Source organism: Suncus etruscus, chromosome 18 (assembly GCF_024139225.1).
Source record: "Suncus etruscus isolate mSunEtr1 chromosome 18, mSunEtr1.pri.cur, whole genome shotgun sequence".
NCBI classification, from domain to species: Eukaryota; Metazoa; Chordata; class Mammalia; order Eulipotyphla; family Soricidae; genus Suncus; species Suncus etruscus.
In genome coordinates, this window is record NC_064865.1 from 40,225,643 (window position 1) to 40,247,014 (window position 21,372).

At 41.8% G+C, this 21,372-nt stretch overlaps 1 protein-coding gene across 2 annotated transcripts in view; it reads left to right on the forward strand.

Moving 5' to 3' along the window:
• The window catches only part of MAPK14 (mitogen-activated protein kinase 14), a 97,227-nt gene that overhangs the window by 64,317 nt on the left and 11,538 nt on the right, over nt 1-21,372 (forward strand). The window contains exons 4-9 of one of the 2 annotated variants that reach the window (XM_049765270.1): nt 1,470-1,581; nt 2,423-2,452; nt 2,788-2,835; nt 5,077-5,191; nt 6,360-6,431; nt 19,224-19,303. In XM_049765270.1, coding sequence (XP_049621227.1) covers nt 1,470-1,581; nt 2,423-2,452; nt 2,788-2,835; nt 5,077-5,191; nt 6,360-6,431; nt 19,224-19,303 — 457 coding nt within the window. The remainder of the gene's footprint in view (nt 1-1,469; nt 1,582-2,422; nt 2,453-2,787; nt 2,836-5,076; nt 5,192-6,359; nt 6,432-19,223; nt 19,304-21,372) is intronic. The other variant, XM_049765269.1, reaches the window with a different exon arrangement.

A 21,372-nucleotide genomic window follows, 5' to 3' on the forward strand; every position in this document is an offset into this window, starting at 1 on the left:
ATTTGGAGTTCATTCTTTCCTCAATACTACAACAGGAAATTTATTTTTAAAAAATTGCTAAAATCTATTTGAATTTTACACCTGGGCTAAGTCCTGTTGATCTTCAGTAAATTGGAAACTATCACAACCCAACAAAGATAGGACACACAGAAATTGAGGACCAAGGAAATGGTTCAAAGGCTTTGCATACCATCCTTGGCTGGTACTGCATGGCTGTCCCACTAGATGTGGCCCCAAAGCCAAACAAACAATTCAGTTATGTCTGGGGAAAGTAATAAGTATGATAGCATATAGTATATATGTGTGTATATGTATGTGCACCATGCACTTATCGGTTTTTTGTTTGTTTGTTTTTTGGCTTTTTTTTGGGTCACACCTGGCCGTGCTCAGGGGTTATTCCTGGCTCTATGCTCAGAAATCGCTCCTGGCAGGCTTAGGGGACCATATGGGATGCCGGAATTCAAACCACCGTCCTTCTGCATGAAAGGCAAACGCCTTACCTCCATGCTATCTCTTCGGCCCCCGCTTATCGGTTATATAATACATTAGTAGTATATTACAGTCTACTAATAAATAGAAGAAGTAGAAAGTCAGTATTCTTTGTGACTCTGACACACATCATTATTTGATCTAAAGAGTGGGGGTGGTTCTAATACCGTCGATCAAACCTAAGTAGCTTTTAAAAAATTTTGCCTTATTAGTCTCGATAGGGTTCTTGGGTTCCCATAGCTATGTGATACAGTAATATGGTTAGGCAAGGTATTGCGTCTACAGTATCTCTGGTGAACCTGTTGGACTTGAATATAATATCTCCTAATCTTACCACATAAAGACAGGATTAATAAGCAGCACCACCCTTATGAGAAGGTCCAGAATGCATACAGATTAGATGTTTCCCTAATCTTTTTTTCCCAGTGAATAATATCCAGGAAAAGATAATTGTAGTTTGAAAATTTAAGATATTCTATTTTAGAACCTACAACTTGAGGGTTTTACAATGAAATGAAAATGTAATAAGATACTTGAAACTACAGAGTACTTTTATCTTGACCATATCTTTAGTTACATATTTTCTATGTGATAATAATTTGAAAGAAAAGAATATTAAATCATACGTCATTTTAATTCCATCTCTGCTGTTTTCTCTCCCTTTATCATTTTCCTTGACGTAGGAAAAGGATATGTTGACTCCTTTATAGAGGATTTAATGTAGGAAAAAGTATACATATATTTTACACTTGATCTTAGCCAAAAGGCCAAGAAGCGATAGGTATACATATGTTTTAGAAAAATAGCAGGTGGTTAAGTTAGAATAGTAATATTGTAAACAATCGGTCTTCCCATAAATGAATAGTTACTTAGATTTTTAATTAACTTTCCTTGGTTTACTTTCTGGGTATCTTTTGAAAACTTGTTTTAATGAAAATAATAGCTTCTAGTTTACTGTGTAACTCTTTATTAATTTCTAGGTATCTGGTGACTCATCTCATGGGGGCAGATCTGAACAACATTGTGAAATGTCAAAAGCTTACAGATGACCATGTTCAGTTTCTTATCTACCAAATTCTCCGAGGACTCAAGGTACAGACAGTAGAAGTGACAATTTGTGTGCTTGTGATGGGGCTTTGGAGCCACTCTCAGTGATGCTCAGGGCTTAGTTCTGACTCTGCACTCAGAGTTCACTCCTAGAGAGCTCAGGGGACCACATGGGCTGCTGGAATGAACCCAGGTCAACTGCCTGCCAGACAAATACCCTACCTGTTGTCTGGCCCCAGAAGGAACAAGTTTGAAAGTTGAATTCTCCCTTTCTCCCTTTCATTAAGAGGCAAACCTTTCTTATGGGAAACATCAAATATTTAATGACCATAATATTAACAGCCCTTGGACAGTCTTATCTCTTTCATATCCCCAACGTCCTGGATTTTGAGTCTATAGACATTTCTATCATTTCACCCATTGTATGTATGTCTGAGAGTTAAGGATGCTTTATTGTTGCAGGTTAACTGCATGATTTCTTTCTAGAATCTGTTGCATCAAATTCTACTATTTGAATGATGTCATGAGGCTGATTTGTGGGAGGAGCAAATAAAGTGTTTTAAAATTAAAATCAATAATTTTGAGTCATTATTGAGTTCCAATGAACCCACTGGGATGTACGATGAAAGCTCTAGTTTATTCATATTCTAGATCTGTGACTAGTATTGATAGTATGAAATCACAGCCATGATCAATATATAGACTATTAATGATTCCTCACTCAAATTTTTATCCAGTTGTTTATATAAACAATCCTTACGTACTATGCATTCCTGAAAATATAACTAAAATATGTTGTGGGACATTGGGCAGGGGTAGGGGCTAAGCACTGAAGATAACTTTCTGAACTTTTTTCTTCCTGTTGAATTTTTTCCCCCATCGACAGTATATACATTCAGCTGACATCATTCACAGGGTATGTATTGTCATTTTGATTAAATTATTTGGGGGCCTGGGTTGGTGGTCGCAATGGTGGTGAGGGTGTTGTGGCAAAGAGTGGGAGCTGGACATTTAACCAACCTCTTAATCTAGACTTCCTTTAGAAATATTGATTGAAACTTTGCTCCAAGTTTAAGCTGATGACAGAAAGAAGGTACATAGTTTTCATGTACGTAAGACTAATCAAGACTAGAGACTCACTGTGGGTGGAGGAAGGCTTCCTTTTTTTGTCTGGATGCCCATGGTTCTCGCTGAGAAGAGAAGCTTCGGTGGATCACAGATTTGATCCTCCCCTCTGTACTTGTTTCCTAGGATCTAAAACCTAGTAATCTGGCTGTGAATGAAGACTGTGAGCTGAAGGTAAGATGAAGAGACAGAGAAAATCATTTTAACGTGCAAAATTATATCTTTGACTAACCAAGTGTATAGATAGGGAGTAGTTTATAAGCTGTGACTTGCTAATCTGAAAATTCATCCTTCAGAATCAGTTCAAATTAGTTGATTTATTATAGGGTATTTCTCCCTTTTCTTTCCAGATGTTGTTGCAATGGGCCATGGCGTTCACACACTTGGTTGCAGTGTTCAGCAGGGAACTTGAATGGTGGTTTTCAGATACATATTCATCATGTAGTAAACACTTCTTTTTTTATTTTTTATTTTTTTTTGGTTTTTGGATCACAGCACTCAGATCCAAAAACCAAAAAAATAAAAATCACACATCAGTGATGGTGAAGGTGGCATCAGGTGCCTATTTTCTTTCTTTTTTTTTGGGGGGGGGAGGGCATACCCGGCATTGCTCAGAAATAGCTCCTGGCAGGCACGGGGGTCCATATGGGACACCGGGATTTGAACCAACCACCTTTGGTCCTGGATCAGTTGCTTGCAAGGCAAACACCGCTGTGCTATCTCTCCGGGCCCTAAATTTTTTTTGTTTTGGTTTTTCAGGCCACACCCATTTGATGCTCAGGGGTTACTCCTGGCTAAGCGCTCAGAAATTGTCCCTGGCTTGGGGGGACCATATGGGATGCCAGGGGATTGAACGGATTGAACCGCGGTCGAGATCTTTCCTTGGCTAGCGCTTGCAAGGCAGACACCTTAACCTCTAGCGCCACCTCTCCGGCCGGGGTGCCTATTTTCTTCTAAAATAAAGTTCATTTATCATGCCCCCCAATCCTGATTCCAATCCCCCAACACCACTTAATGGTCCTCTGGAGCACCACCTGGTAGGTAGGTGTCATATCTCAGCACAGAAATAGCCCCTGAGCACCACCTGCAGTGGACCAAGACCCCCCACTCCCTAAGTAATAAAAATCATAAATTTTATTTAGGAATTTAACATGTTTGTTATAATATAGACAGACACATCTGAATATGAAGTAAGCATTCCTGGACAGGAAATCATTACATTTAAATTGGTTCTTTGTTTTTGTTGTTGTTTTTTGTTTTTGTTGTTGTTGGTGGTGGTGGTTTTTGGGCCACACCCAGCAGCACTCCTGGCTTTGTGCTCAGAAATTGCTCCTGGCAGGGGCCAGAGAGATAGCATGGAGGTAGTGCATTTGTCTTGCATGCAAAAGGACGAATCCTGGCATCCCATATGGTCCCCCAAGCCTGCAGGAGCGATTTCTGAGTGTAGAGCCAGGAGTAACCTCTGAGCATTGCCGGGTATGACCCAAAACCCAAATCCCTCCCCCAAAAAGAAAAGAAAAGAAATCGCTCCTGGCAGGCTCGAGGAACCATATGGCATGCACATATCGAAGCCAGGTCTGTTCGGGTCAACCATGGTTCTTAAGAGAAAAGTGTAAGAAATCCACTCATTCAAAATAATTCAAATAAAAGAAAGTACTTGTTTATAAAGAGCAAGAATTCTTGGAACTTCCTGTTTTCACTTCATTCATATTTTAGGAAATAAGTCCCATACAATAAGATGCACTATTTTAACTGTGCATTTGGCAAATTTATATGTAATTATATATACTATTACAAATATAAAATAATAATTTTTAACTCTTGGAAATCTTCCTTTCTGCCTCTTACTAACCATTCCCCATCTTTCTGCCCTAAACTGGGCCCACACAAACAACTGTCTGCTTTCTGCAAGAGAGTAGATTTATATAGTTTCATTAAAAAAAATGGATTAATACACTTTTATTTGATCTTTCTGCTGCTGTTAGTTAATATTTGAAGTTTATCTGTATGTGTTTACATTAATAGTTGGTTTTAGTTGCTGGATTTATTTAATTAATTTGATTACTTTTCATGGCTGAGTAGTATTTGACTTTATGAAATATCACAGTTCATTTCTCTCTCCACCTGTCGATGAACTTGGCTTCAGTTCTAATTGGGGTTGTATAAAGCTGTTCTGAATTCATGTGCAGTACTTTTGTGGATGTTATAGTTTCATTGCTTTTGTTTCACTTCTCATAAATGCATTATGTAAGTTCGGATTGTGTTTACTGTGTGGTTTAAAGCAAAAATCAACAAGTATATTTATGAGAATACTGTATTGTTTTTCCTTTTTATTAGGCACTAGGATTTTTTTTCCCCTTTCAACTTTGAGGAGTTTGGCTTTTTCAATGGCTGATTTCTCTTGTTCTCTCTTAGATCTTGGATTTTGGACTGGCTCGACATACGGATGATGAAATGACTGGCTATGTGGCCACTCGGTGGTACCGGGCTCCTGAGATCATGCTTAATTGGATGCATTATAACCAGACAGGTATTGTGGTATTGTTTGCAGTGGCCATTTTGGGTCTTACAGTATATTGGCTCTTTGGGGTTCTCAGAGGTGCAGATGGTAGGGATGGGAAGAAGCATCTTTTCCCCCCAATGATCTTGTCAAATCCACATAGTCCTCAGGGGGAAGAAAGCGGAGTTTTTATACTCAACTTTCAAATTTTTTGGTTTAGCACTTAGGGGTTTTTTTTTATTTATTTATTTTTTTTTGGTGGTTTGTTTGCTTGTTTTGATTTTTGGACCACACGCAGTGTTGCTCAGGGGTTATTCCTGGCTATGCACTCAGAAATCGCTCCTGGCTTGGGGAACCATATGAGACACCAGGAAATCGAACCGAGGTCCATCCTGGGTCAGCTGCATGCAAGGCAAACACCCTACTGCTGCGCCATCGCTCAGGCCCCAGCACTTAGTTTTTATGTTTACATTTTGTCAGCTAATTATCTGAGTGTTTTTCTACTTGAAATTAAAGATGTATTCATAAATTTAACATCTCCATATATATTTACTGGGAAGACCCATAATTTGAGGTGGGGTTTGGGTTACACCCTGTGATGCTCAGGAGTTATTCCTGGCTCTGAGCTCAGGAATCACTCCTGGAAGTCTCAGGGGATCATATGGAATACCAGGAATCGAACCCAGATCACCTGCGAGCAAGGCAAGTTCCCTACCTGCTGTAATATCAACTCAGCCTCCAGAATCCATAATTTCTATCAGTATGAAACATTTATTATTTTGTGAACTGTTTATTTCTCCAATTATGTTTTGGTTTACCTCACTTATGAAACCTTTTAATGGGCCCAAGGTCTTAATAAGATTACTTTTTTTTTTTTTTGTGATTTTTGGGTCACACCCGGCAGTGCTCAGGGGTTATTCCTGGCTCCAGGCTCAGAAATTGCTCCTGGCAGGCACGGGGACCATATGGGATGCCGGGATTCAAACCGATGACCTCCTGCATGAAAAGCAAATGCCTTACCTCCATGCTATCTCGCCGGCCCCATAAGATTACTTATTTCTGTAAAAATTTGTATGATTGTTGAGCCTTTGGTATCTTAAGAAATTTGAGTATTTCATCCCTAGTTATATTTGCATTTGTTACCAACTGTAATAACGATGACGTTGCATGTACTTTTATTTCTTTTTAATTTTTCCAGTTGATATCTGGTCAGTGGGATGCATAATGGCCGAGCTGTTGACTGGAAGAACGTTGTTTCCTGGTACAGACCGTATCCTTTAAAAAGTCTGGAATCCTTGTTTCTTCCTGCTATTCTACTGTCCATGGAGGTGTATTGCTTTTTCCTTTCTGTAGGGAAGCTCTTGGTTACCTGCTTTTAAAGTCCCAGGTTTGAATTATGCCATCTGCCCTCTGGCTGAATTAGCTCAAGTAAAAGATTCCTGTTTCCTTTTGCAAGTTGGGAAAATTCCTCAGAAGCTGGACAGCTTGAAAACTCCTTCACGTGTCATCCTTTTGCAGTGAAATCCTCTTCATAGTCATCTTCCTACAGCAGTTCTACAGCCTCAGGGTGTTGTTGGGAAGCTTTAGATCTCAGTGGCTGGTTTAGTCTGCCTGTACCCACATGTCATGAACACATGATGCCCAGTTATAAACCTGGGGTATCTTGCTTTTCTGTTTGATTTGCATAATTTAAAAGGCTCAATTTGGTCCCCGTAATTATATATTTGATGATTCCCGTTGGGTTTGTTGAACAACAAATACTGAAAGCAAGAAGTGAAAGGTCACCTTGTATGCCCCAAGCACCTCTCCCCTTATTTTTTTCAGCATAATTTGATTTTCTTTTCTCTTTCTTCTTTTTTTTTTTTAGCACAATTAATTTTTATCCCAGGCTGTAGCCAAATAGGGCATGGTTTGCTCCTAGACTTGACTAAGTCCTTTTATTTTAGTTCCTGTCTGACTGCTGCATGCTCATTTCATGGTTTAATAATATCAATCTGTGACTTGCTTAATAATGTCAAAATTATTAAGAAATATGTTTAGATGAGGAAGATGTTGAAATGTTTAAAATTAGGTTTCAGGATATTCTTTGTAAATTTATTTGACTCGTTTTCCGTGAATTGAATTGGATTGGTCTTTTAGAGATATTACCATTACAGTTCTAATATGCTAAGACTCCTAAAATCTATTTTATTTAGCTCCTTTTCTATTCAAACTCTTGTTCTTGTAAGTACTAATGTCTAAGTGGTTATAGGTTGGAATTACTTCTCTGGTTTTTGAGATATTCATTTTATCTGTCCACATAGTCCATTTTATTCCAGCGAAAACGTTCCTCATGAACTGCTGTCCCCTGAAGAGCAATTCTATTTCTTTTCTTGCCAGAATTTCTTGCCAGTTTCATTTTTATCTATGTGTGTTTATATGTTTGGATCCACATACAATGATGCATAGGGACTCCTGGTTCTGCACTCAGTAAGCATTCCTGATGGGCTCAGTTCAGGGAACCATACGGGGTGCTGAGGATCAAATCCAGATCAGCTTTATGCAAGACAAAAATCCTATCCACTGTGCTATCACTCTGGCCCTCTTATTTTTTAGTGTATGGTTTTTTTTTTGTTTGTTTGTTTGTTTTTGGTGTTTGGGCCACACCCGACGGTGCTCAGGGGTTATTCCTGGCTGTCTGCTCAGAAATAGCTCCTGGCAGGCACGGGGGACCATATGGGACACCGGGATTCGAACCAACCACCTTTGGTCCTGGATCGGCTGCTTGCAAGGCAAACGCCGCTGTGCTATCTCTCCGGGCCCTAGTGTATGGTTTTTAACTTTTAACTTCCATCAGAATACTTAGGGCTGGCTGGGGAGGTAGCTCAGAGAACTAAGTGGAACATGTAGGTAGGAATCCTTGCTAAGATCCTTCACTCTGCATAGTCCACCAAACATTGTTGGGTGTGTCCACAAAGAAAAAAACAAAAGTTTTTTGTTTTTGTTTTTGGACCACACCCTGCTATACTCAGGTCTGAATTCTGGTTCTACACTCCAGAATTACTCCTGGCAGTGCTTAGGGGATCTGTAGGGTGCTGAGGATCCAGCACAGGTTGGCCATTTGCAAGGCAAGAGCCCTGCCAACTGTACTATCACTCCAACCCATAGAATTCCTTTTTTTTTTTTTTTTTTTTAATTTTATTTTTGGGCCACACCCACTGGCACTGAAGAGTTACTCCTGGCTCTGCGCTCAGAAATCGTTACTGGCGGGCCCGGAGAGATAGCACAGCGGCGTTTGCCTTGCAAGCAGCCGATCCAGGACCAAAGGTGGTTGGTTCGAATCCCGGTGTCCCATATGGTCCCCCGTGCCTGCCAGGAGCTGTTTCTGAGCAGACAGCCAGGAATAACCCCTGAGCACCGCCGGGTGTGGCCCAAAAACCAAAAAAAAAAAAAAAAAAAAGAAATCGATACTGGCAGGTTTGGGGGGCCATTTAGGATGCCAGGGATCAAACCTGTCTACCCCAGATATGCAGCATGCAAGGCAAACACTCTACTGCTGTGCTATCACTCAGGCCCCTAGAATTCTTCTTTTTTAAACCTTTAGAGAATGTCTGGCTCCACACTGGTTCTTATTTGCTCAGAATAGCATGCAACTACTGCTTATTTGTGACTTTTTTGTTTTACTTTGTTTTTTGAGTCACATGGGCTACTCTCAGGAATTATTCCTGACAGGCTTGGGGGACCGTAAGAGATACCAGGGCTCAAACACAGGTTGGCCATTTTCAAGGCAAACACCCTTCCCATGGTGCTATAGTTTCAATCCCTATTCATGAATTTTTTTTAAACTTTATTTAATTTTTGATTGATTGGTTTTGGGGCCACACCTGGTGGCACTCAGGGGTTACTCCTGGCTCTGCCCTCAGAAACCACCCCGGCAGGCTTGAGGACCACATGGGATGCCAAGAATGAACCGGGTCTCTTCTAGGTCGTCAGCATGCAAGCAAATGCCCTACCACAGTGCTGTCTCTCCGACTTACTAACTTTTTACATTTAAATTTAACTTTTTAAATTTTGTGACTTTTTAAGTGCAACCAATTACTAAGGTATCCTCTTAATTATGTTCTTACTTGTCAGTCATATTGCATTTGGAACTGCTTGTTTTTATTTCAGGGTAAGAAATACCTACTCAAGGGGCCGGAGAGATAGCATGGAGGTAAGGCATTTGCCTTGCATGCAGAGGGTCAGTGGTTCGAATCCCGGCATCCCATGTGGTCCCCTGAACCTGCCAGGAGTGATTTCTGAGCATAGAGCCAGGAGTGACTCCTGAGCACTGCTGGGTGTGACCCCCGCCAAAAAAAATACTCAAAATTTCTGTGGTGAACCTAGGAAGCTGACTGGTGGCAGATCTCATATCTAGCATGTGGAAGGTTCCTAAATTTCTAGGATACTCAGGACCACCATAATGGTTGAAATCACCAACCGTATGTGGCTGCTGAGTACATAAAATGTGATTTTGTGAAACTTAGAAACCGAATTAAAAAATTTTATGGTATCTAACATAAAACTATTTCATTATATTAACAGACATAATATAAATTTTTATTTTAACCTTTTTATTTTATTTTATTTTGGTTTTGGGGTCACACCTGGCAGCGCTCAGGAGCTATTCCTGGCTCTACACTCAGAAATCACCCCCGGCAGGCTCGGGGGACCATATGAGATGCTGGGGTTTGAACCCCCGTCCTTCTACATACAAGGCAAACGCCTTACCTCCATGCTATCTCTCTGGCCCCTATTTTAACCATTTTTAAAAGCAGACTACCTTTAAGTATACTGTAGAAATGACTCCATTCATAATGTGCAGGCTTTACTACCTGTTTCCAAAACATTTTCATTGTCCCAAAGAGAAACTCACCAAACACCGAATTCCTATTCCTTCCATCCTGAGGCCTCCAGTTTCTTCTCTTCCGTGTTCTATCTCTATGACTAAGTTTAAAGAGTCGTCGAGGCAGGATCAATACTATTTGCCCTCTTGTGTCTGGGTTGTTTATTAAATGTAATGTTTTCCAAGTTTATCTGTGTTGCAACAAGTATCGGAACTTCTTATTTTTTTCTTTGCTGCAAAAACTTGATTGGTTCTATGTATGTAGTTACCACACTTAGTTTATTATCTCTTCATCTGTTCATAGATCATAGGGTTGTTGCTTTCATCTTTTACAGATTGTAAACTTGACATATGTAACTTGACACATAGAAGTTTCTGTTGGAGTCTCTGATCTTTCAGTCAGTATCTAAAAGTGGAATTGTTGAATGATGCTGTAATTGTTTTAGCTTTTTAAGGATCTTGAGCTGCACTTTTTTTTACATGCTCTTAGTGATCTATGAACAATTTCTTCCTTTCTTCAATAACACTTATTCCTTCCTTCTCTTCCTTCCTCCTCCCTCCCTCCCTCCCTCCCTCCCTTCCTTCCTTCCTTCCTCCCTCCCTCCCTCCCTTCCTTCCTTCCTTCCTTCCTTCCTTCCTTCCTTCCTTCCTTCCTTCCTTCCTTCCTTCCTTCCTTCCTTCCTTTCTTTCTTCCTTCCTTCCTTCCTCCCTCCCTTCTTTCCTTCCTTTCTTTCTTCTCTCCCTCCTTCCCTTTCTCTCTCTCCTCCCTCCCTCCCTTCCTTTCTCCTTCCTTCCTCCTTCCCTCCTTTCTTCCTTCTTTCCTTCCTCCCTCCCTCCCTCCCTTCTTTCCTTCCTTTCTTTCTTCTCTCCCTCCCTTCTTCCCTTTCTCCCCTCCCTTCCTCCCTTCCTTCCTCCCTTCCTCCCTTCCTCCCTTCCTTCCTCCCTCCCTCCCTTCCTTCCTTCCTTCCTTCCTTCCTTCCTTCCTTCCTTCCTTCCTTCCTTCCTTCCTTCCTTCCTTCCTTCCTTTTCTTTTCTTTTCTTTTCTTTTTTTTTTTTGGTTTTTGGGTCACACCCAGCAGCACTCAGGGATTACTCCTGACTCTACGCTCAGAAATCTCTCCTGGCAGGCTTGGGGGGCCATATGGGATGCTGGGATTCGAACCACCATACTTCTGCATGCAAGGCAAACACCCTACCTCCATGCTATCTCTCTGGCCCTTTTTTTTTGTTTCTGTGAAAAAGACATCCCACTCATAGGAAGTGGTTTGTCTCAATTTGCATTTCTTTAGTGATTAACCACATTGAGCATTTTCCTTTACCTGATTTTACTTGCCACTTGTCTGACTTATTTGAAGAAATACTTGCCCAAGTTCTTTTATCTACCCACTTCCCTAATGATATCTTTAACACACACAGACAAATTTTTTTAATGGTGATTTCTTCAGTTGTCCATGCTTTGGTGTTATATCTAAGTAGATATTACCAAATTCATGGTCATGAAGAGGTTACTGTTTTGTAGCTAAGAGTTATTATGAGCTTACGGGGCCAGAGAAATAACATGGAGGTACAGCATTTGCCTTGCCTGCAGAAGGACGGTGCTTCGAATCCCAGCATCCCATATGGTCCCCCAAGCCTGCTGGGAGTAACCAAAGTGTTGCTGGGTATGACCCCCTAAAACAAAACAAAACAGAACAGAAAGAAGAATTTATTATGAGCTTACTATGATTTTGCTCTATTTCAAGTTAGTTTTGTTGTTGGGCCACAGCCAGTGATGCTCAGGTTACTCCTGGCTCTATACTCAGGAATCACTCCTGGAGGTGATCGGTGGACTATATGGGATACTGAGGATCTTACCTGGGTCACCCTCATGCAGACCAGTTGCCCTGCCTGCTATACTATTGCTCCAATCTAATCACATTTAAATAATCCCTAGTATTATTTCTAGTATTATTTGGACTTTGCAGGTTCAGATTTCTACAGGTCTTCTACTTCCTCCCTTTCTGTTTTATAATTAGTCTTCTTGAGAGATCCTTTTGGCACTAGTGTTAATCCCTGAAATTCCCCTGAAGAAAATACTATTTCTCTTATAAGAAATACTGTGGGGGCCAAAGCAGTGGTGCAAGCCATATATATATAAATGGAATAATTTTACTATAAAAATGGAAATGGGGGGGCTGGAGCTGTGGCGCAAGCAGTAGGGTGTTTGCCTTGCACGCACTAACCTAGGATGGACCACGGTTTGATCCCCCAGCATCCCATATGATCCCCTACCCCCGGAGCGTTTTCTGAGCGTATAGCCAGTAGTAACCCCTGAGCGTCACCAGGTATGGTCCAAAAACATAACAAAAAAAGGAAACAGAACGGTAGTACAGCAGCTGGGCTCTCATTTTGCTCACAGCCAACCCAGATTCAATTCCTGGTAGCACATATAACCTCCCACACTCCTCCAGGAATGACCCCTTTGCTCAGAGCCAAGAACACTCCCTGAGCATTGCAGGGTATGACTCCAAGCCAAAAACAACTAAAAAGTTATGTTAGTCTTCTCTTAAAAGAGTTTTTTTCAATATCACAAAATATTCCTTGAAAACTTGATCTCTAAGGTGTGTAAAATAGCCTCGTATAATATTGAACTGGGATGTAGTTTAGCAGTAGAGAGTTTGCCTTGCATGTGTGACTCTGGTTTCAGTCCCCATCACCTTTCACACACAAAAATAACAAAGCTTATATTATAAATGTTTATAAAAGTTATTTGCCAGAGAAGAGTAGGGCTGTTGAGTTATAGTCCACTTGCAATCAACTGCTGCCATTCCATATGAATTTCTTTTTTTGGGGGGATATACATCTGGCAGTGCTCAAGGTTGACTCCTAGCACTGCACTTAGGGGTCACATCAGGCGGGGCTCAGGGGTCCATATATGGTGTCGGGGGTTAAAATCTATTATGAACATTGGCTTGCTATCAGAATAACTTATTGTCAGGCTGTGGTAAATTTTGCTTCGCCTCCTTAGATAGCTACTTGAAGTTCCTTCTGACCTTTACAGTCTGGACAAATGATAGTGGCCTTGCAGGAATTTGTACTATGGAAGGAGTGACCTATATTATATATCCTAGCTGGCTAGCCAACTCTTAGAGAACCTCTGGTGATTTCTTCTGAGCTTTGCAAGCTCTGACTTCCTTCACACTGGGGCCCTTAGCTACTAGCTTGGTTTTCTTTTGCATTGTGTGTTTACTAATCCTCTAAGTGCTGAATCTTGAAGTGCTGTCCCAACTCTGTTCATAGCCCTTACAGCTTTCTCACTCTCTCACCACACAGCTGTGACGTGGACACTTCAGATGGAGTGTGGGAGAACATTGTTACTCCTGATATGTAATAAAATGACGTTTCTCTGATAGGAGTATGTGTATGGCTGGCCTAGATTTTAAGGGGCTAGCAGAGGGGTGGGACTGAGTGGAAAAGCAGAATTTAGCAAGTCTTTCCAAGTTGGCCAGCAGGTGCTGAGCTGCTCTGGTAGGTTGTAGGTGGAGATATGGCTTACTCAATGGAAAGTGAAGTTTCTACTCTATTTATAAAATAAGAGAGAATTTGATCATCAAAATTTTTTGAGGTTAAATATGGGACTGTTTTGCCTATATCTTCCTCAAGTAAAATGTATGGCTTTTGATATGATCTCAAAGTCCTTAGTCCATTTATAATTTACTTTTGGGCAAGGTGTGAGATATGGATGAATCTTTAATTTCCAACACATGTTTATCCAATTGTTTTATCATTATTTATTAAAGAGTATGTTTCATTTCAAAAAAATAAGAGAGAATGATTTAAATTTTCTTGTGTGATATGCTCTATCTTATGTATTGGCTGCCCAGTAAATAAGAGTTTAATATAAGCCCATATACGAACTTATTTTTTTGTTTGTTTTTGTTTTTCAGGCCACACCCGTTTGATGCTCAGGGGTTGCTCCTGGCTAAGCGCTCAGAAATTGCCCCTGGCTTGGGGGGACCATATGGGATGCTGGGGGATCGAACTGGTTTTTCCTTGGCTAGCGCTTGCAAGGCAGACACCTTACCTCTAGTGCCACCTTGCTGGCCCCAAGAACTTTTTTTTTTTTTTTTTTTTTTGGGCCATACCTGTTTGACGCTCAGGGGTTACTCCTGGCTATGTGCTCAGAAATCGCTCCTGGCTTGGGGGGACCATATAGGACGCCGGGGGATCGAACCACGGTCCGTCCTACGCTAGCGCTTGCAAGGCAGACACCTTATCTCTAGCACCACCTTCCCGGCCCAAGAACTTATTTTTTTAATACATCAAAATTTGTTCTCAATAGTTCATTTAGTCTCATGTAGAAAATTTTGGTGTCCTATAAATTGTCCCATTTCTTTTTTCTTTTTAATTTCTGCGATTTTTATATTCAGTTTCATGACAGACTGTACTCTGTAGCATTTGCCGAAGATTTTTGTTTTCCCACAGACTTTTCTGAGCAAGGCATTAGAACCGTTCTTCAGATGGCAGCAAGGCCATTTTATGAATGATCAAAAAAGATCTAAGGGGGCCAGGGCGGTGGCACAGAGGTAGGGCATTTGCCTTGCACGCGCTGACCCAGGACAGACCTTGGTTTGATCCCTGAGCGTCCCATATGGTCCCCCAAGCCAGGAGTGATTTCTGAGTGCATAGCCAGGAGTAACAGCGTCACCAGGTATGGCGACGCCCCCCCAAAAATCTTAGAATACAATTGGCAAGGAATTTGCCTAGTTTGGTAACATATTAGTCCTAAAATATGCAGAATTTTAGTCTTCAGGAATTCCAAATAGGTTAGAATTCTCACTTTATTATTCATATATATATTAAGAAGGTTAAAATATTTCTTCTTATAGATTAAAACATCCCATGAAGCTTTAACATACCAAATAGACTTGATTCACATGTATTTCTCTTTCCAGAGGGGAATAAAGTAATTATTATGGCATGCCCTAGCTCTCCTAAGATGTTCCACATTTTCTTTCACTCTAATCAACCAGGAACTTTTTTCTTAGAGTTTTTGATTTATGATGAGATTTGTCTCCTGGGTATTAGGAAGCTTGAAACACAGATAACAATAAAAGAGTATTTAATTACCTATTTAAACACAGTAATAAAACATTTTAAAACTGTACTAAACTTTAATTTTCCTAAAACAAAGAGTCGGTTTACTTAAAGATCTGATGATAAAACTGACAAGAAATACTTTTAATAGCAAATATCTTCATTTTTCTTTGCAGGCCAAACAATTTAGTCACCAGTCTTTTATGATACTCAAAGCTCACTGATCTTTTATAATATTTTTTTCTTTTAGCAAAGGAAAATTAAAATCTGATTTTACTCAGAATATACTACCTCTATTATTTAATTCTGAGGTCCAAACCATACAAAATTTGCTTTCCTAAAGCACAACCTTCACATTTTTAACACCTTCCTTTAATTCATTCTGTCCTGTCACTTTTCTTCGTTCCATATCAATTTAAAACAACATTCCTTCTTCCCAGTAGAGAAATTTCCATCCATTATCTTTTGCAGTTAAAACATGTATCTGTGCTCTTTATGAGTTTAAGGCCCTAGATTTAAAAGCACTCAGTAAAATCCTAGAATCTAATTTAGTATAACTTGATTTTTTTTTTTTCAGAAGATCTGGAAAGCAATTTAAGACACACCTTCAAACTAGTCACTATGGCCCAGTGCTATGTATGACTTCATTTTCATCAGGGTGGAGTCTTAATTTAGTGATCTGGAACCATTTTCTTTTTCCTTTGTTTTTTTTTGTTTTTTTTTTTTTTTGTTTTTTGTTTTTTTTTGGCTTACACCCAGCTGCGCCCAGGGGTTACTCCTGGCTTTATGCTCAGAAATTGCTCCTGGCAGGCTCAAGAGACATATGGGATGCCAGGATTTGAACCACCGACCTTCTGCATGCAAGGCAAATGCCTTACCTCCATGCTATCTCTCCAGCCTCTGGAACCATTTTCTTGCCTGAAATAATCCATTACTTACTCTCAGTTAGTAACTTTAAAACTTTGAGTTACTAAAGACCTCAGAGATCCATTATTCATAGAGATTTTTGTCATTGGCTTTACTCTTCTACCTTTCAAGTTTACATGATTTTTTTTTTTTTGGGGGGGGGCCACACCCGGCGGTGCTCAGGGGTTACTCCTGGCTGTCTGCTCAGAAATAGCTCCTGGCAGGCACGGGGGACCATATGGGACACTGGGATTCGAACCAACCACCTTTGGTCCTGGATTGGCTGCTTGCAAGGCAAACACCACTGTGCTATCTCCCCGGGCCCAAGTTTACATGAATTAAGAAACAAAACTTTTAATTGATCGAGGTACTGGGAGTTACAGTACTGTTAATGATGGTCTCACATATATATTCCAACACCATACTCATCATCAGTGTCCTTGTTTCCCTCCTCCCAAGGTTCCCATTGCTCTTTCAGACTCCCGCCCCTTACAAAAACTCAGTTCTGTAACTCAGTTCTTCCATTATGTTGCCATTGACTCTTTGACATATTCTGTCATGTATCTTTAAGTCCCATATATGAGAGATTATTCTGTACCTATCCCATGACCTTCACTCCATATAATGTCCCCTAGTTAAATCCATGTCACAGCAAACAACATTATTTTATTCTTCCATAGTGCCACTTAGGAATGGATGAAGAAGTTGTGGTATATATAGTTGGATTGTTCCTTGGCTTGGCTGTTACACTGAGTAATGTGATGAACATAGGTGTGTGTCTGCTTTATGGCAGGAAATACCACTAGTTCATATGGGATTCTCTTTGTGTGTGTGTTTAGGGTTACTACTATTGCCGGGCTTGGGGGAACCTATGGGATGCCAGGGATCGAATTTAGGTCAGCTACTACAAGGCAAATGTCCTATTGCTCCAACCCTGTGTACTGCAAGTTTTGATGAGCTGGGGTGAGCAGAAAGTGTGTGTGTGTGGGTGTGGGTGTGGGTGTGGGTGTGGGTGTGGGTGTGGTGTTCATGTGTTTGCGTGTGTCCTCTAGCCTATCTGCAAGTTTTGATGAGCACTTCTTATTTCTTTTGTTTGTTTGTTTTCTTGTGTTTTGGGTCACACCGGCTTCACTCAGGGGTTACTCTTAGCTCTACACTCAGAAACTGCTCCTGGCAGGCTCGGGGGACCCTATGGGATGCTGGGATTCAAACCACCATCCTTCTGCATGCAAGGCAAATGCTCTACCTCCGTGCTATCTCTCCAGCCCCTGAGCACTGCTTCTTTCTAAGCACTGCATAGACAGACACACAGTAACAGGTTGGACTGTGCTGGCGTTGAGCCCCTCTCTAAAGAGAGAAACTGAGGCTGAGCTCTGAGGTTGAGAAGCATCTATGTAGAAATAATCGGGGGTCTCCAACTTGCGGCCTGCAGGCCATTTGCAGCCCCCCATACAACATTTTGTGGCCCTGCCCTAGAGGAATCTTTTTTTGTTTTGTTTTATTTTAGTTGTTTGGGTCACACCCCCCAATGTTCAAGGCTTACTACTGACTTTGCACTCAAGGATCACCCCGACTTTGCCTCCTGCGGCCCCCAGGTAAATTGAGTTTGAGACCCCTGGTAGATGAAAGAGCTGACTGGAGTTTTGACAAGCTCAAAAGGTGGTCAGTCACTTTCCCCTCTCTCTGCCTCCTGCAGGGCCATTTAGATGTGAAGAAACTGCACATTTTTAATGTATGGAAAGCTAGCTGACAGATTCTTTCCCCTCTTCTCCATTAAACTTCCTTGATTTCAGGCAAGGTTGAGAGCAGGAAGAACAAAGGAAACCTTTTGGCCTCTTGGTTAATAAATGCACCTTATTTCTGAGCAGAGGTGGAAGATTGGGCTAGAATCCAGGTGTGGACATGTGAGCAGTTAGCCGTTTCCTTTGTGGAGTGTGGGCTCTACCCTCTGGGCAGTGCTGAAGCCAGTTGCGGGGAGCCAGTTTTAGCCCTGAGCACAGTTGAGGGTATTTCTGTTTGTTTACTCAAAGAAGGTAGGTATTGAGTGATTTTTTTTTTTTATCTCCATAAAAGGGAGTGGTAAGCCAAATCAGTGTGGGAACCTCTGATTTAGAGACGTTGGGATGTGTAACTTGTTAATATATCAATAGACTTAAAAACCTTACTTGGAACCTGAGGTACAGGACCACTGGTAAGTACTTGCCTTGCATATGGTTGATCTGGGTTTGGTACTCAGCACCTTACATGGTACCCTGGACCTGCTAAGAGTGATCTCAGAGCCGTTGGGGATGGCCACAAGCAAAAACTAACAAAAATTAAAACGTCAACTATCCTGCTTTGTTAGGGAGTCCTGATTTTTTTGTTTGTTTGTTTGTTTGTTTGTTTAGTTTTGCTGGTTGGTTTTTGGGCCAACCCCAAAGGTGCAAGGACTCACTCCTGGCTCTGCACTCAGGCAGGGCTGGGGGAACATAGGTAGTGCTGGATAGCAAACCCAGGTCTATGACCTGCAAGGCAAAGCTAGCTCCCTGGCCCTACCTGCTACCCTGTCATTCCAACCCTGAAGAACATGCAGGTGTGGTGGGGCAGTGGGGCCCTCTGCTGGCAACCGTCACTGAGTTCACTTCCTCTGCTCCATTCTGTCAAAGTGGCTTTCCCAGAGGGCCTAGACTTCTACTCCCTTCCCAGGCCTGTCTGGTTACCAGTTTCTTAGGTCAAACTTTAGGACTTTCTAGACCAACACTTTGCTGCTTTTTTCTTACCTTTAGCACTGTTTCCTGGTGTTCTCTGCCTCCCTGGCTACTTACTGATGCCTCATGGGAAGCTGAGGAGGTGGGTGTGAACTCAGGTATATGGACTAAGGGAAGCTTTGATGTTCTCACCTGCTCTCCCCTCAGACAGCTGGTCTCAGTAAACATTCCTGCTCTTAACCAGTCGGTGATCTTGACAGATGCACAAAACGATTTCGAATGAGATAGGTCCCCGGTGGGGTTTTGAATCTGTACAGGAGGATCCAGTTTCTACCTGAAGCCACCATCCAGCCGAAGCCTTGGCCTAGAGGAATCCACCATTTTGGCTTGATTTGTTTTTTTGTTTTTTTTTTGACTTTCTGTTTGTTTGTTTGTTTATTTTCTGGTTTACGTTGTTTGTTTCTGTTTTGTTTCTTTCATTTTTCATCTTTATTTTGTCCCAACATTTTCCTTTATAGTCCACCATTAGATATTGATCAGTTGAAGCTCATTTTAAGACTCGTTGGAACCCCAGGGGCTGAGCTTTTGAAGAAAATCTCCTCAGAGTCTGTGAGTTGACGCTTCGATTGTCATTTTCAGCCTCTGCCACTTACTCTCCTCCCTCACTTCCATCTGTACTCTGATGGGCTCCGTTTGCAAGCGTGGCCTGAGTATGCATGTACGCGTGCTTTGTATACAGTGTGTGCGCGCTGCCCACTCACTTGCATGGGTGTGTTTCGTTCTCTTTTCTGCCTGGGTGTATACTTGGGTCATGGGAGTTTGTGCTGGGGTGTCCACTACTCAGAAGTAAGATTCTCATTCACACCGTGAAATTCCTGGGAAATTTGGGCCTTCATTTTCCCCCAGCTCTGACTGCAGCCTTCTTAGGAAGTTCCACCTAGACTCAACGGCTCTTTTCACTTTGTGTTGGTGTCCGTTGTTGCGGCATGAACTTCACCATGTTTTAGTTTGGCTTCAACATTAAAACAACGAGAATATTCTTTTCCTGCACATGACCGCCCATTTCCGGAAGTCACTTTCATCCCATAGAAGGTGTCTGTTCCCAACAGGGGCATTTCCTTACCCAGCCTCCAGACCAGCAGAGGAGATTGTCCAGCCCCTGTTACTACTGTAGGCCCGCTGGAGTAGCTTATAGCATTTGTCCTCCATGGCCTGCCTCTGTAATTACAAGTTGGCTAACCCAAGGGAGAGATTCGGAGCTGATGCTCCCCTGCCTCTGAGTAGGGGCTTTGAGAGATGCACTGGAGGGAGTGCAGCTCTGACATACCTGGGCTGTGATTTCTGGCTGTTGGTCATCCATTCTCTTGGACCAAAGATGAGAGAGCCCAGCCTTTCTCCTGGTTTTCCCTACTGTCTGCGGCCAGGCAGTTGGGTACAGGGTTCGTTTCCCCGCCCCCTGCCCCCCCCCCATGGTGGATCCTAGTTCCCCTTGTGTCCTTCTGAATTCTCCAGCTTTCTGGCTGAGGAGATTCCTTTGTCTGATTGAGCAAACCACTGGGTGGCTTCAGGCAGACTGTTGATCATCTCTTTGACAAAATAAAGAATATTATCATCTGCCTCAGTCTGTAAAGTGATCATTTAACCCCAGTGCACTTATTAACCGACTCGGAGGGGTTTCAGAGTGCACTGGCCCTATTTTATTTTGTGTCATTTGCTTACTTAAGAAGAGGAAGCAGAAGAATAGAGAGGCTGTGACTTGCCTGAGTCATGTACTGAGTCACTTGGCAAAGCGGAGCAGAGCTCCCAGATGTTCTGATAACACGATTTGTGCTTGCATCGTGTGCAGTTTGCTTGCTCACTCTTTTTGGAAGTCCTTGTCAGAGTTCTTGGCCGCAGTGTCCTCCTGAAAGAGGAGTTTTCTTTTGCTTTATGAAATGCAGAAGCTGGATTGGAGTGGATCAAAGGTATGAGATCAATGTTTTTAGAGGACAGTGCTGTATTGCTTTAAACGTATTTGCTTCTTAGAAAGATTAGCAAATAGAATCTAGGAGCAGGCGTGATGGGACTAGGAGATAGTTCACTGTGTTGATGAATATTGCTAATGAGATAAAAGTAATAACTGTGTTCCCTGTCTAGGGTTGAATTCTAGCAGCTCTTTCTCGGACCCCTCTCCAACCCCCAAGTATCTGCCTTAAAGATCTAAGCAGTTAGTCACAAGTGCTCCCAAAATGGAAAGTATCAGCAAAAGGATCAACCTTTTGCTTAAGCCTGTTGTTTAATTTTAAGAAAGAAACCACCAAACTCCCTCTCAAATAATGAAATGTGGGGCCGGGAAGGTAGCGCTAGAGGTAAGGTGTCTGCCTTGCAAGCGCTAGCGTAGGACGGACCGCGGTTCAATCCCCCAGCGTCCCATATGGTCCCCCCAAGCCAGGGGCGATTTCTGAGCGCATAGCCAGGAGTAACCCCTGAGCGTCAAACGGGTGTGGCCCAAAAAAAAAAAAGAAATGTCCTCATCCTGTGTGAACTAAGATAAAACACCTCCAACCAGCTCTTGCATAGCAGTGGGCATAATGATATTGAGCATCAGAATGCAGAACTTACCCAGATAATACAGCATTGAGTAAAATCATAAGAAGGGTTTTTTAAATTTCCTCCCCTATGTCTGAGTCAATAAAAGT